Raw genomic sequence first — 14,360 nt, forward strand, 5'->3', positions numbered from 1 at the left:
ATCTTACTAGAAACTTGCTTAGAGAATCTACCTATTCTTGCCAAAGCCTGTTGAGCCAAATCCTTCCAAAAGGTGGCAATCATTACAAATTAGAACCAGTTTTAATCTACAGCAAAGATCAAAATGTTCTGACCTTTCCAAACTGAGAACATTATATAGTACCATCTGCTGCCTTTGTCTCTATCAAATTGTTGACCCACAACAATTAATTACTCAATAAAATGGCCAACTGCTATATTAAAACTGGGGGGGGGGGGAAGCTAGATGGAGCACCTAGCATTCACCTAGATACTGAATTCAGTCACTTATAGCCTAGTTCACTGAGTGTCCTCCTCATGAACACCTACAGACTGCTCCCTCTATAGAGAGAACAGTCTTACCAACTAGTCAAACAATAGCTGGACATGATTGTACTAATTGAATCACAACTAACAGACAGCGCCATACTCTTCCACCATGATCTCTGAGTATTGAAGTGCTGGTATATTGGCATTGGAGTGGGTGAGATTATCTTTTCAGAATCCTCAGATGTAGACTTCATGCCCCTCCGAACAGCATTGCATCAAACGTGAGCTGGAAATCTCCAATATTAATTAACAAGATAAGTGCACCATGGTATTGTACGAAAGATACTAGCATGGGTGGCAGATTGGCTGACAGAAAAGAGGCATATGGTGGGAATGAAGCGGGCTTTTCTGGTTGCTTGCCGGTGACTAATGGTGTTCTGCAGGGTTGGTGTTGGGACTGCTTTTTACGTTGTTTATCAATTATTTAGTTCGTGGAATTGATGTTTTCGTGACCAGGTTGTTGGCGATACAAAGATGGGTGGAGGGCAGGTGGTGTTGAGGAACCAGGGAGTTTGCAGAAGGACTTAGATTATGAGAATGGGCAAATAGGTGGCAGTATGGTTAATCACTGTGGCAGAAGGAATAAAGGCGTAGACTATTTTCTAAGTCGGGTAGAATTTGAAAATCAGAAGTGCAAATGAACTTGGGAGTCCTCGTGCAGTATTCTCTAAAGGTTGAGCTGTTGGTGAAGACGGCAAATGCCTTAACATTCATTTCGAGAGGACTAGACTATAAAATAAAGGATACATTGGCTAAGACTTTATAAGGCATTGGTCAGACCATTTTTGGAGTATTGTGAGCAGGTTTAAGAAAGGATGTGCTGACAATGGAAAGGGTCCACAGTGGTTCATAAGAATGATTCCTGGAATGAAAGGGTCAAAGTATGAGGAGCATTTGTTGGCTCTGGGCTTATACTCTCTAGAGTATTGGGGGGGGGGGGGGGAAGAGGGGGTCGGTGGCTTTCCACCAAAACCTATTGAATATTGAAAGGCCTAGATAGAGCGGATGTTTCCTATAGTGGGGAGTTTAGGACCAAGGTGCACAACCTCAGAATAAAAGGATATCCCTTTAGAACAGAGATGAGGAGGAATTTCTTTTGCCAGAGGGTAGTGAATTTGTGGATTCATTGCCATAGATGGCTGTGGAGCCAAGTCTTTGGATACATTTAAAGCAGAGTTTGATATGTTCTTGATTAGTAAGGTCATTAAAGGTTGCAGAGAGAAGGCAGGAGAATGAGGTTGAGAGGGATAATAAATCAGCCATGATGGAATGGTGGAGCAGGCTTAATGGGAGGAATGACCTAATTCTGCTCCTATGCCTTACTGCCTTATGATCTTACAGTCTTTTGCTGCACTTCAGGTTAGAAGATCCAACAGTTGTTGATGAACAGGTGGCATAGTTCTGCACCTTGCTTTTCCATCAAAGCTGTAAATAATTACTCTTTTTTCTTCTTTAACGATAATTTACATGGTAAAGGAATGGTACTTATAGCTTTTAAGTATGAATTGTGACCTTGGTAAATGCTTAAATTTAAATAGTACGAAGGACAGGAATTTTTTACACTTTGCTACTGTTCTTTTTATGATCTAAGTCATGGGTCTAAGACAATTGCTTCTCTCTGTTTAAGATTACCTTTCATTGGATTTGTGTCTGTGGCAATTCTGTACCCAAGTCTCGGCTCGAAATGTTGGCTCTTTATTCCTTTCCTTAGACCCTGCCTGATTCTTCCAGTATTTTGTGTGTGTTAGTCTATAATTGAATTCTTTTTTTTTGAAACCAAGGATCAACATTGTTTTATAGCTTTGAAGTAGAAACTCAGTGCTCAATCAAAAGTTGCTGTTGTGTTTTAATGCTTGTTGATTAATTTTTGAGTATAATTAATTCCTCTTTTAGGATGATGAAGAGTTTCCAGATCTGGCATCAGCAGTAAACACTTCTGACAAAACTGGAAATGATGTTCAAAGCAAGTTCTTTGGTAGCAAACAGGTTGGGAAAAGACTTTTCGAGGTAAGAGAAACTTTACAGACTGAACTAAATAGTACTTTAATATGTTAAGATATTTACATTACTGGTCAGTTTATTAAAATCTGAATAGAAAATGCATTTTATTTGAATCAGTAGAGAATGTCATTGGTTCTCAACTAATGTAATAATTAGACATTAGGTGACTAAGAAATATCATTAGGTACAAAATAAAATTTGTGTATTGTTAATTGTTTTTAGTTTTTACCTATTATGGTCAATTGCATTTTTTCCCATTCTGATGTTAGAATCAGCTAGCATAAACCAATAGGTTTATTTTAGCATGTATTACATTGTGGGACCCTGCTAGTAAATCAAATACACGAAATTAAACCTGCCCAATCATAGACTCAGTAATTCCAGTTTTCTTAATGGACAAATTTTAAATGGTGTTGGTAAAATGTTGAAAAATATGGAGCAATGTGATTAGGTAGACATCACTTTCTGGGAGCCAGTTCAGATATTGTCTACATTTGGCTTTCTCTCTGTTGTAAAATAACTATTGGATAGAAATTCTGTTTCTGAACTTGGCTGTTCAACTTCAGTTGAGGGTAGCTCAAACATAGAATTTCTGTTGCTGTGATTCTCCTTCAGTTCTGTAATTTCTCTCACAACTGTTAGTAAAACTAGATCCAATTAATTGAGCTTTGCAAGAGCTCCTTCCTTTTGAGGACTGCTGATATTTTAGTTAATATTCAAAAAATTAAATCTATACTGCTTATTAATTTGTACTGATAAAATTCTTACTGGGTTAGGCCTTCGTTATCAAATTGCAATTTTGAGCTCCTGTATTTGTATGTATCAGGGCTGGTTGCAGAGCTCACATCTCCATGGGTCTGGCTATAAATCCCTAGTGCTGGTTTGAGCTGTGATGGGCCTATGGAGGTGAAGTGATGAAGGTCATAGCAAGATGTTCTCAGAAGGCATAGGTGGCTGGCAGAGCATTGGCACAGGCTTTGCTGGCTATAACAGCAGATTTTTAATCTTTGAAATTCCAAGTGAAGTAAATATTTAAAACTAAATGAAGTTAGCTAAAACACGAGCAGGTAATAATATTAAAGTTGGTGATTGTTTTAAGTGGAATTTTCATTGATATCGGCAACCTCACAATCCCTATTTGAATCAATAAGATTCAAACAATCAAGTAGCAGTACCCCAGCCGGGGAATCTCAGACTTGAGCTCCATTTAAGAATATGAACAGTAATAGATATGAAAACTTGTATTCTACAGACCAAAAATTCTACTTGCTGCTGCCGGACCTATTTTGCATTCATAAGTTAACGCTTATTGCAAAAATGGAGCAAGGAAATCGTCAATTCTGACATTTGAATAATTTTAAATTTCCATGGAAAGATATTCATTGAATTGAAAATTGGATAATTGCTTTTTGTAGCCTGTAGAATTAGAAAAGTTGAACTCAAATCCTTTTTCAAATAATTGGTATTTGAACACGAGAGAGCCTGTAGATGCTGGAAATTCAAAGCAACGCACTCAAAAGCTAGAGGAACTGAGCAGGTCAGGCAGCATCTATAGAAATGAATTAACAGTCGACGTTTTGGGCTGACACCCTTCTTCACTGCTAAAATAAAAAGGTGGTGGCAGAGAAGGAGGATAGCTAGAAGGTGATAGTTGAAGCCAGGTGTGTTGGAAAGATAAGGACTCGAGAAGAAGGAATCTGATGGGAGAGGAGAGTGGAATAAGAGAAGAGGAAGGTGGAGCGGAACCAGAGAGAGATGATAGGCAAATGAGAAGAGGTAGGAGGCTGGATATTGATACTTGGTTTCTTTGTGTGGCTATGTTGTGAAGCTTTCCAAGGGTTTGAAGTGATTATTTGTCAAAATGCCTGCCAATCAGTCTTCTAGTAAGAAGAAAAATTTAAACAGCTGCCCTTAAGGCTGAAAAGCACAGCTGCTGTTGGTACATTTGATTGTCCGACCCAATAACTAGCCGCTAAGAAATAGTTACTTTGGTTTTGGTTTAGAAAACTGGAGTTGCTTACTGATTGCTGATTTTGTAACTGACCTTCAGGTGAATTAGACCCGGCTTTTTCTGGGCTCTCTGGCTCGTTCAGGTATTCCATGGTAGGGGGATGAATTTAGTGATTGTTTCCCATGAAATAGTTTGCCCAAAATATTTCGGCCTTGTGAGCTGTTGTTTTGGGTAAACTTTTCAAGACTGAAACCAGCCCCTAGTACTTCAAAATTAAAAAAAAAAACTAGTATTTGTAAGCTCTGACTCTCCAAGATGATTTGCACAGAAAACTTGAGGATATTTCCTGAACATTTTAGAGTGGGGAGAGTACACTTATAAAGTCATTCCCTACCCCAAAAGGTTGACAAGCTGTGAAAACTTTATCAGTGACCTATGAAATCAAGAAAATTTCATCATTGGTACTTATAAGGTCTTACTATATATGATGTGTGTGGAATTGTGCAAGCTGTAGCTCTGGGCAGTGTTTTCATGGTCAGTGGCATATTGACATGGAGGGTTGTACCTTCAAACTATTGGGAGTTACAGTCAGTATACAGTGGAATGGTATGGATTAACAATTAGTTTTTCTCTAGAATTACAAGTTGCCATAGATGGTTGATGATAAATGATTCTAAATATTTTACAGTAATCTATTTTGTCAGCTGCTTAATGCATAATGTTATATAAAGCTAATTGTGGACATTTTGTTGATAGTGTGTAAATTTCAATATTAAAATAGTACCGGAAATTAATACCTATGTAGATAATGTTTTTATTTTTGAATTAAGCATGAGATGGTAGGTTTTCTCCCTGTGGAAAGCTGGCTTAGTCTTCTGGCTCTTTTAGCTACAATGACAATCTTTACAGGAGTGCAGTAAGTGTAAGAATATGCTTCCTGATAGGAAAGTTCAGTACTGGTCATTGGCTGCAGAATTTATTATTTCCAATATCATAAACTCACATTTGGGCAAAGCTGTTTTTATTATAATTGAGTTAATGTTCAAAGTACGGCATCTACTTGCATGCATCTCTCTAAGACAATTCATTTGTATTTATTTTATGAAAACTTTGTTAAATACATTGGTTTAAGAACTCTTTGAAAGGATAAGATGTTCACCTCTGATTATTCAATTAAGCTATAGCGTTTTTCACTGTGACGTGGTGAATCAAACTGGAATATATTAGGTAGATTTTTTTAAGCAGTTTTTTTAAATGTAAGGCATAATTTTTGGTGCTACACTCTTGTGTCTGATGCCAGCAAGTAATAATGTGGCATATTTTTTCTTGTGTAAAGGTGCTCCTTGTTTCATGGTGCTACTATATATAATAGATGACAAGGAGTCCACTTTATTTGCCCAATTTAAATAATTACAATCATAAAATATTTATATTTTAATCTTTTTTTCTATCAAAGCCTGCAGCTGGATTTCTTTTTACTTTTTCAGACATCAGTGAATAGAGAGCTAGTTTCGCATATAACCAGTTCTCACAGTACTACTGATGGATCAATTTGTCTGGATCAGGACCAGAAGGCAGTTCAGGTTCTGAGGAAAGGATCCGTTCAAGAAGATAGGACCACTGTTCCTCTGAAGAACTCTAAGGTCTGTTCAGAATTATTGATCTGTTTCATTTGAGTAATATTCTTTTGCAGTTTGAAAACATCAAACAAGAGTCCATACTTTTAACCTTGTTGAACCAGTGGAGGCAACCCTCTCAACTTTTTTTGCCCAGCAGAGTGTTGAAAGAGTCACTTTTTGGAACCAGAAACTCTTTAACGCCTCTGTCAAATTTGATGACTTAATTTTTGATCAATGTCAAAGTGGGATCTTTCAGGAATGTTCATGGTATCCTCTAACTCCTCTAAAGAGCTTGTTCTCTAAATCCTCTAAAGGGCTTGAAAAGATTCATAGTGATCTTGCACTAGTAGTGAGCAATGTATTTCCCTTGCCTTATGCAGTAAAGGAATTGTTTTAAACTAATAGATCTTTTGATGTGGTGGTGCATATGAAGTATCATTAAAAATATCAAGCTGTGTCGCAGTGCCTGCAATCCTGTAGTTATTAGATTACTCCTCTATTCTGTGGAGAAGTACTGATTGGACCACAAATTATCCCAGTTAAACTGGCTTTATGATACTGTTGAGCCTATAGTCATTTTACAAACTTAAGGTTTCAGAATCTTTAACTATATAGTTCACCATGGGAAAATTTGCTAGGTATTAGCCTTTCCATAAATCTAATCCACATTTACCTTTCACTGAGTTAAAAGAGCTCCAAAACTGTAAACATGTTGCCTTCTCATCAAATAATTATTAATCTGAAATGCTCTGCCTAGGCCTTAAGCTAATTGAAATCTGTGGAGCTTCAAAAAAACTCATAATTAGTGATACATGTGCTCAAATTTTTATTTATCTGGTGTTGGTCTCCTATGTGATAACATCAAAAGACATAAGAGCAAAATTAAGCCTCACAGTCCATTGAGTCAGACTTATTTTCACGATCAACCTCCACTTTAAATATAACTAGTGTCACGGCCTCCACAACTATCTGTGGCAATGAATTCCACAGATTCATCACTCTCTGCCTTAAGAAGTTTCTCCTCATCTCCATTCTAAAGGGATGTCTTTCTATTCTGAGTCTCTATCCTCTGGTCCTAGACTCTCCCACTATTGGAAATGTCCTCTCCACATCTGCTATATCTAGACCTTTCACTATTTTGTGGTTTTCAATAAGGTCCCCCCTCATTCTTTTAAACTTAAGTGAGTACAGCTTCAGAGCCATCAGATGTTCAATGTACATAACGTTTCATTCGCAGAATAATTTTCGTAAGTCTCCTGTGAATGTTTTCCAGTGCCAGCACATCTTACTAGATAAGGGGCTCGAAACTGCTCACAATACACCTAATGTTAGAAAGTCTCAGCATGACAGTCTTGCTTTTATATTCTAGTCCTCTTGACATGAATGCTAAGATTGCATTTGCCTTCCTTACCACTGACTCAACCTGCATTATCCTTCAGGGAATCCTGCACTAAGATTCCCAAGTCTCTTTACGCGTCTGATTTTTGAATTAGCTCCCCATTTAGAAAATAATTTATCCCTTTATTCTTTCTACAAAAGTGCATGACCATACACTTCCTTACATTGTGTTCCATCTGTCACTTTTTTGTCCATTCTCCTAATCTTTTCAAGTCCTTCTACAGCCTCCCTGCTCCCCTTCACCTATCTCTGTATCTGCAAACCTGACCACAAAGCAATCAGTTCCATCATCCAGATCATTAACATATGACATGAAAAGTAGCGGAGAACCTCCAAACACAGGTTAGTTGGCTGCCTTTTGCTTCCCACACTTCTCAAAGAGTGGAGTGACATTTTAAAATTTGCAATCCTCCAGAACTTGAAGGATCATGACTAATGTCTGCACAATCTCTGCAGCTACCTCTGAGAATTTTGGGGTGTAGCCCATCTGGTCCAGGTGCCTATCTTTCAGCTTCCCAAGTACTTTCTCCATGGTAATAGTGACTGCACTCACTTCTGCCACTTGACACTCTGGAATTTCTGGTATGCTGCTGGTGGCTTCCACAGCAAAGACTGATGCAAAATACTTACTCAGTTCATCTGTCATTTCTTTATTCCCCAATACTACCTCTCCAGTGTCATTTTCCAGCAGTCTGAAGTACACTCTTGCCTCTCTTTTACTCTTTTTGTACATCTGAAAAATCTTTTGTTATCTTTTTTTTAAATTATTGGCTAGCTTACCTTCATATTTCATCTTTTCTCTCATTTCTTTTTTTAGTTGCTTTCTGTTAGATTTTACAAGCTTCCCATTATTTGTTGCTATATTATATGCCCTTTCTTTTGCTCTTAGTTGTTTTTGACTTGTCAGCAACAGTTACCTCATCCTCCCTTTAGAATACTACTTCTTTGTGATGAACTGATGAGCCTTCCAAATTGCTCCTAGAAGCTCCAGCTATTGCTGCTCTACTTTAATCGCTGCTGATGTCCCCTTCCAATCAACTTCAGTCAGCTCCCTTTCTCATGCCTCTGTAGTTACCTTTACTCCAATGCATCTGATTTTAGTTTCTCCCTCTCAGACTGTGGGTGAATTTATCCTGTTTGCTACGTTCCTTTACTTTAAGCTCCCCAGCAAAATCTGGTTGAATGCACAACATCAAATCCAGAATTGCCTTTTTCTCTGGCAACACGAGTGAATCTTCAGATGTTGGAAATAAATAAAAACAGAAAATGCTAGCAGAACTCAGCAGGCCAGACAGCGTCTATGGGAGGAGGTAGTGACGACGTTTCGGGCCGAAACCCTTCATCAGGAGTTTCAGCCCGAAACGTCGTCACTACCTCCTCCCATAGATGCTGTCTGGCCTGCTGAGCTCTGCCAGCATTTTCTGTTTTTATTTGCCTTTTTCTCTAGTGGGTTTGACCACAGGCTTTCTGCAAATTCCTTTTCTTGGGATCCAGCACCAACCTGATTCACCCCAATCTATTTCACGCATATTGAAATCACTCATGACCATTGTAACATTGCCCTTTTCGCATGCTTTTTCTACCTCCTGTTGCAACTTGTACTCCACATCCTGGCTACTGTTCAGAGAGTTTATAACTCCTGTCATTGTCTTTTTACCCGTGCAGTTTCTCAATTCTACCCACAAGGATTTTGCATCTTCTGATCCTGTGTCACTTATTTCTAAAGATTTCATTTCATTTTTTTCTACTAATAAAGCTACATCCAGCCTCCTCTGGCCACCTCCTGCTTTGAACAATGACTTAGTAATGCCCAAAATGTGAAACCTGCTACCTTCAGGTGCATGTTCAAGTTTAATTGTCATCCACCGTATATATGAGTACAGCTAAGCAAAACAAGGTGTAAAACACAGCATCACCAGTCATACGCAGCACAAAGCACTTACAGCACATATAATTACAATAGCAGAAAAACATTCACAAAAAAAATATAGCTGAAGTCCCAGAGTGTTATGGATGGTGCATGGGACATTGCCATGGACCAAGCTAGTGGTGCCACAGACAAATGAAATCCAGCTTGTTTTCCACCAAGCAAGCACTAGACAGCAACACTGACGGGAGGGGCAGGCCCCCAATGCAGCAAGGAATCCAGCATGTCCACCAGACCTTTGCTCTCTCCCAGACGGTGCCTGGCATCTTCTCCCCGGGAGTCTGTGACCCTGTGGTAAGAGGGTCTGGTCCACGTAGCTTTTCCACCATTGGTCTTGCCAATGATGCACACACATCACCAATGTCCAGCAGTGTGTTGCGATCACAAGAAAAATGTCCAAGACAATCATCTGCCCCATTTATTGGACTGTGACCTGCCTCTGACATGGTGCGCCACAAGTCCAGCTCCACCGCTATCGAACAACTCACTAGTGGGGTAGACCTACAGTACTTGATTTTCATAATATCCAGCATTGTCCTGCAATCATAAAGAGTTAAAGGATGAACAATTACACCTTTGTTTGGATCCAGAGAGGCTGCTGCAACCAAGTGCGTCACTATCTTGCAGGAAACTGCTACAAGATTGTTACCTTTTTTCCTATATTTCACCACCCTTCTTTTTAGTTTTCTTTCCATGTTTTCTAAAGTTAAATTTATATCCTTCTCTGAACGTTCTTAGCCAATATTATTTTACATGCAAGTTTTGAAATTATTCAATTTTTCTCTCCTCTGACCCTGTTGTATATTTTGAGGTAAAGATGATTGAATTTTGTGGGTTTGTACATTATGATTTTTAAACATTCTTTTTGATTTGTTTTCAATACATTTTAACTTTTTAAATTTTATTTTCATTGTTGCTGATGATTATAGTCAGAAGAATGTTTTAATTAGTTTTCTAAAGAACCCACATCAAAGGGAGTACCTCAATGAGATTTGTTCTTTTCGATGGTTCCTGCTTTCGCATAGATCTCACTCTCTGAATTGGAAATGTTGCATTAAAGCAGTAGTTCCATACACTCTATCTTACTAATTCAGGCAGCTTTTGTGAAATGAAAATGCATCAAAATGCAAGGATTGTTCTGCATTAATTAACTTGGTCATCTAAGATCTTTTTTTGTTCATGTTTATATACTTCCAAATTGAGCAAATGTAAGTGATATCACTTTCAAATATTGATTGCTAATGTTTTTCTGAAGTTTTAGTTTAACTTGTGTTACTTGTTTATTTTTGATTTCAACTATTTTAATCAACTTTAGTCTAGATCCAGATAATACATGCTTAAGTATAAATCAGAATTACAGCTACTGATTATTAATTCACATATATAATAGATTATTTTGATTTCTCTTGGATACTGAATTGCACTGAATTTAATAACAATAATACATGTACTTACTTGGCAAATAATTCCAATTAAATGACTTGTTTTTATATAGGAATCTCCAAAGAAAAGTGGTAGAAAAAGTAAAATGCCCATGCAACTAGATTTTAGTGACATGCTGACAGTCCTAGAACAGAAACAGCAAGAGATGTCATCCAACTTTACTCCTAAGCCAATAGTATTTGCAGGCAAGTGTTGAAATTAATTCGGTTTCATCTCTCCTTTGACCCTGTTGTATATTTTGAGACAAAGATGATTGAATTTGTGTGTTTGCATTGTTTGTTAAACATGCTTTTGGATTCATTCTCAATGCACTTAGTTTCCTTTTGTTTTCATTGTTGATCATCATTGTAGTTGGAGGAGCCTTGCCATTGGTTCCCAAAGAACCCACAGTGAAAAAGCTGCCTCAAAATTCAAGTCAGGAAAAGATTCCTCACAATCCCTTGGACTCAAGTGCTCCTTTGGTAAAGCGAGGAAAAGAAAGAGAAGTACCAAAGGCTAAAAAGCCAACATCATTGAAGAAGGTTAGTTCGATGTAATGTGTTGCTTCATTGCTGTTTCATTCAGGTTATAATAGCACACTAGTTTGTAAAAACTAATTATAATTCTGGGAACACTTGAATTCTTGCCCTTATTCAATAATCATTTATTATTGGACTAGAAGTATGTAAAAAGAATACACGTGGGTGCAATAAATTATTTTTTTAGTCTGAACTGCAAATATTGCATTTCCTAAATTAATTTAACATTACATATGAAAATCTAGCAAATAGGATTACGATGAGAGGAAGGAGTTTTAAAGGGAATCTCAGAGGTAGGTATTTTTAAACAGATGGTGGTTGATATCAGAGACATTAGACACAGTTACCATGTTTAAGTTGCATGCAGATTGACACTTAAAAGTCAAGACGTGTAAGGGTATAGTCCTAATGAAAGCAAATGAGTGTACATGGCCAATAAAAGTTGGCCTGGACATGCTGTGCCAGGGGGCCTGCTTCTGCGCTATACAATTCCATAACTCTGTTTATAATGAAAATTTTGTGAAAAACACATTGTGTTTGTGTGTGTGTGTGTGTGTGTACACACAACAATGAATTGTTAGTAATTAAATTATTTTAGACTGTGCCATGATTGGTTAGTCTGTTAAGCATCATTGCATTATATTAAATCCTACACCTTTGGCAATCTTACTATTGGAAAAAGTAAAATATTTAATAGTTAAACATTGCAAAGAAGTTAGCAGGTTGACTGACATGTAACTGGTTAATGGACAAGCAAGACTTTGTTACTGTGAACAGCTTCTTCCTCTCTGCCACCTGATTCCTAAATGAACATTGAATCTTTGGACACTACCTCATTTAAAAAAAATATACACCCTATCCTCATTATATGCATCTTCAGACAATGCAGATTCACAGTTATGCGAGGAACCTGTTTCTACCAACGTCTCCTTGTATGCGTCCAAAACTCACGGTTATGCGAGGAGCACTGCTTTCCCGCCAACACAAGACACATGCGCACGCCTCACAGTCTCACTGTTGGATGAGAAGCACCGCTTTCCTGCTAATGCAGGTCAGGTGCGCACACCTCACAATCTCACTCCCGCCAGTCTCGCATTGGTTTTGGCAAGGTGTGGATGTGCGATCTTGCGCACTTAAACTTTTGTTGGTTTTACCTATGGTACAGTGATTTTGTGCTTGAAATATTTAACTATGCCTCCTAAACATCTAATGTCATGTCCTGGGCCATCAGCCGAGCAGCAGAGCACCACTTTAGCACTTGAAGAAAAATTGGAAATTGTGAACAGTGTGGCATCAGGTGAAGGTAACACAGCTCTGGGACGCTACTGCCGGGAACAGAATCTTTCTTTTAAAGTTCTTTTGTTGCTTGACAATGCGCCAGACCATCCTGAACATTTGGACAGCATTCATCCTATCATAACAGTGCGTTTCCTGCGGCCTAACACAACATCGTTGATTCAACCACTTGACCAAGGTGTGATCCACATTCAAGGCGTATTTTTTTATCCAGCGAACTATCTGTCAGATGCTGCAAGCAACAAATGATTTTGAAAATCCCGGGAGTTTACCAACAGTGAGGAAATGGTGGAAGTCGGAGCACTTGGCACAAATGGCGATGGACATGGACCCAAGTTTAGAACGGAGTCAGCATTTGAGTCATTTTCTGCCGTCAGCCCTTCTTCCCTACATGCAAATTTATGCTGAAAGACAAAGTGCTGCCAAGCAAACAACCCGTACCACTTTCTTCAAACCGGTGTCATCTCCTGGTGCCGGCAATTCTGAGAGTTCTGTGAGTCTTCCTTTACCCCTTGCTGTGCTTGATGATCCTGATAACCACAACCATCCACCTTATCCATGTAAAACTGCCCGACACCACACCAACCACTCATCTCCCAGAGCGAACACACCTGCCACTGTTGGTGAGTACTGTACACCCTAGTATGTTTACTTTCTATGATTTATTATATTGAATATTACCTTAAATTGATGAAATATAATACGAATGTTGTCTTGAGGTATTGCTTTTGTGTTGTATTGGTATGAAAATGTGAATAAATTACAGATAAAACATATTTAGGAAGCCCTCTGGAACACGTCCCTGTTTTCTCCATTTAAATAATTATTCACATTATGCGTCAACTGCGAGGAATGTATTCCCCACATATAACGAGGATAGTGTGTACTGTATTTCTGTTTTTGCATATTTTTTAATCTGTTCAATATACAAAATGGATTTACTTGTTTTATTATTATTTTTAGTTTATTATTTTTTTCTCTGCTAGATTATGTATTGCATTGAACTCTTGCTAACAAATCTCATGTCACATGCCGGTGATAATAAACCTGATTCTGATCCTGAATAGACCATTTCATTGAGGCAAAACAAAACCTGAAAAGCTTACAAAAACTTTTGAGGTTGAAAGTAAATTGGGAATATTGAATGTCGAAGGCTCTTCCCCATCAACTCTACGTACATAATGAATGGCTTGCTCTTTTGAAAGAGCTGGTGTTTTTCCTCTTTCCTCTCCTTTGGAGAAGTGGTTGAAACTCTGAAACATCAACTTGATTGCCAAGAAATAATAGATGTTTTTGAACATTAATAGACTCTTTGTTGTTGATGCATTCTTTACTGATTTATATATTGTAGTATCCCATCTATTTATTCCCCTTTTCATATTTAGTTTTTGAGACATACAGTTTGGAAACAAGTCCATGCCAACCAAGATTCCCAACTAAGATAGTCTTGTTTGCCTGTGTTTGGCCCGTATCCCTTTTGTTATTCGTGTACCTGTTCAGGTGTGTGGTGAACTCATTCCATATAGGGAAACCATCTTGATGAAAAATTTATCCATTGGGTTCCTATTAAATATCTCCCTTCTCACACCAAGCCTATGCCTTGTAGTTCTTGATTCCTCAGCCCTGAGAACAAGTCTTTATGCATCCACCTGTCTATTCCCTTTGTGATTTTAAATACCTTTTTAAGATCATCTGTCTTTCTTCTGTGCTTCATTGATAAAGTCCCAGCCTGCTCAATCACTCAGTCCCTTGAATTCCAGCAGCATCATCTAGAAAGCTGCTAGATCTCTTCACTCTCTGAATCATAACCTGATTTATTATCGCTGACGTGTCACAAAATGTGTTGTTTTATGATGACAG

General features: G+C 38.1%; 1 protein-coding gene across 3 annotated transcripts in view; it reads left to right on the plus strand.

Moving 5' to 3' along the window:
- Nucleotides 1–14,360, plus strand: part of secisbp2 (SECIS binding protein 2) — an 87,778-nt gene that overhangs the window by 39,549 nt on the left and 33,869 nt on the right. For all 3 annotated transcript variants that reach the window (XM_073071728.1, XM_073071747.1, XM_073071737.1), the window contains exons 9-12: nucleotides 2,241–2,354; nucleotides 5,787–5,942; nucleotides 10,739–10,871; nucleotides 11,038–11,207. In XM_073071728.1, coding sequence (XP_072927829.1) covers nucleotides 2,241–2,354; nucleotides 5,787–5,942; nucleotides 10,739–10,871; nucleotides 11,038–11,207 — 573 coding nt within the window. The remainder of the gene's footprint in view (nucleotides 1–2,240; nucleotides 2,355–5,786; nucleotides 5,943–10,738; nucleotides 10,872–11,037; nucleotides 11,208–14,360) is intronic.

The sequence above is a fragment of the Hemitrygon akajei genome, chromosome 2 (genome assembly GCF_048418815.1).
Source record: "Hemitrygon akajei chromosome 2, sHemAka1.3, whole genome shotgun sequence".
NCBI lineage: Eukaryota > Metazoa > Chordata > Chondrichthyes > Myliobatiformes > Dasyatidae > Hemitrygon > Hemitrygon akajei.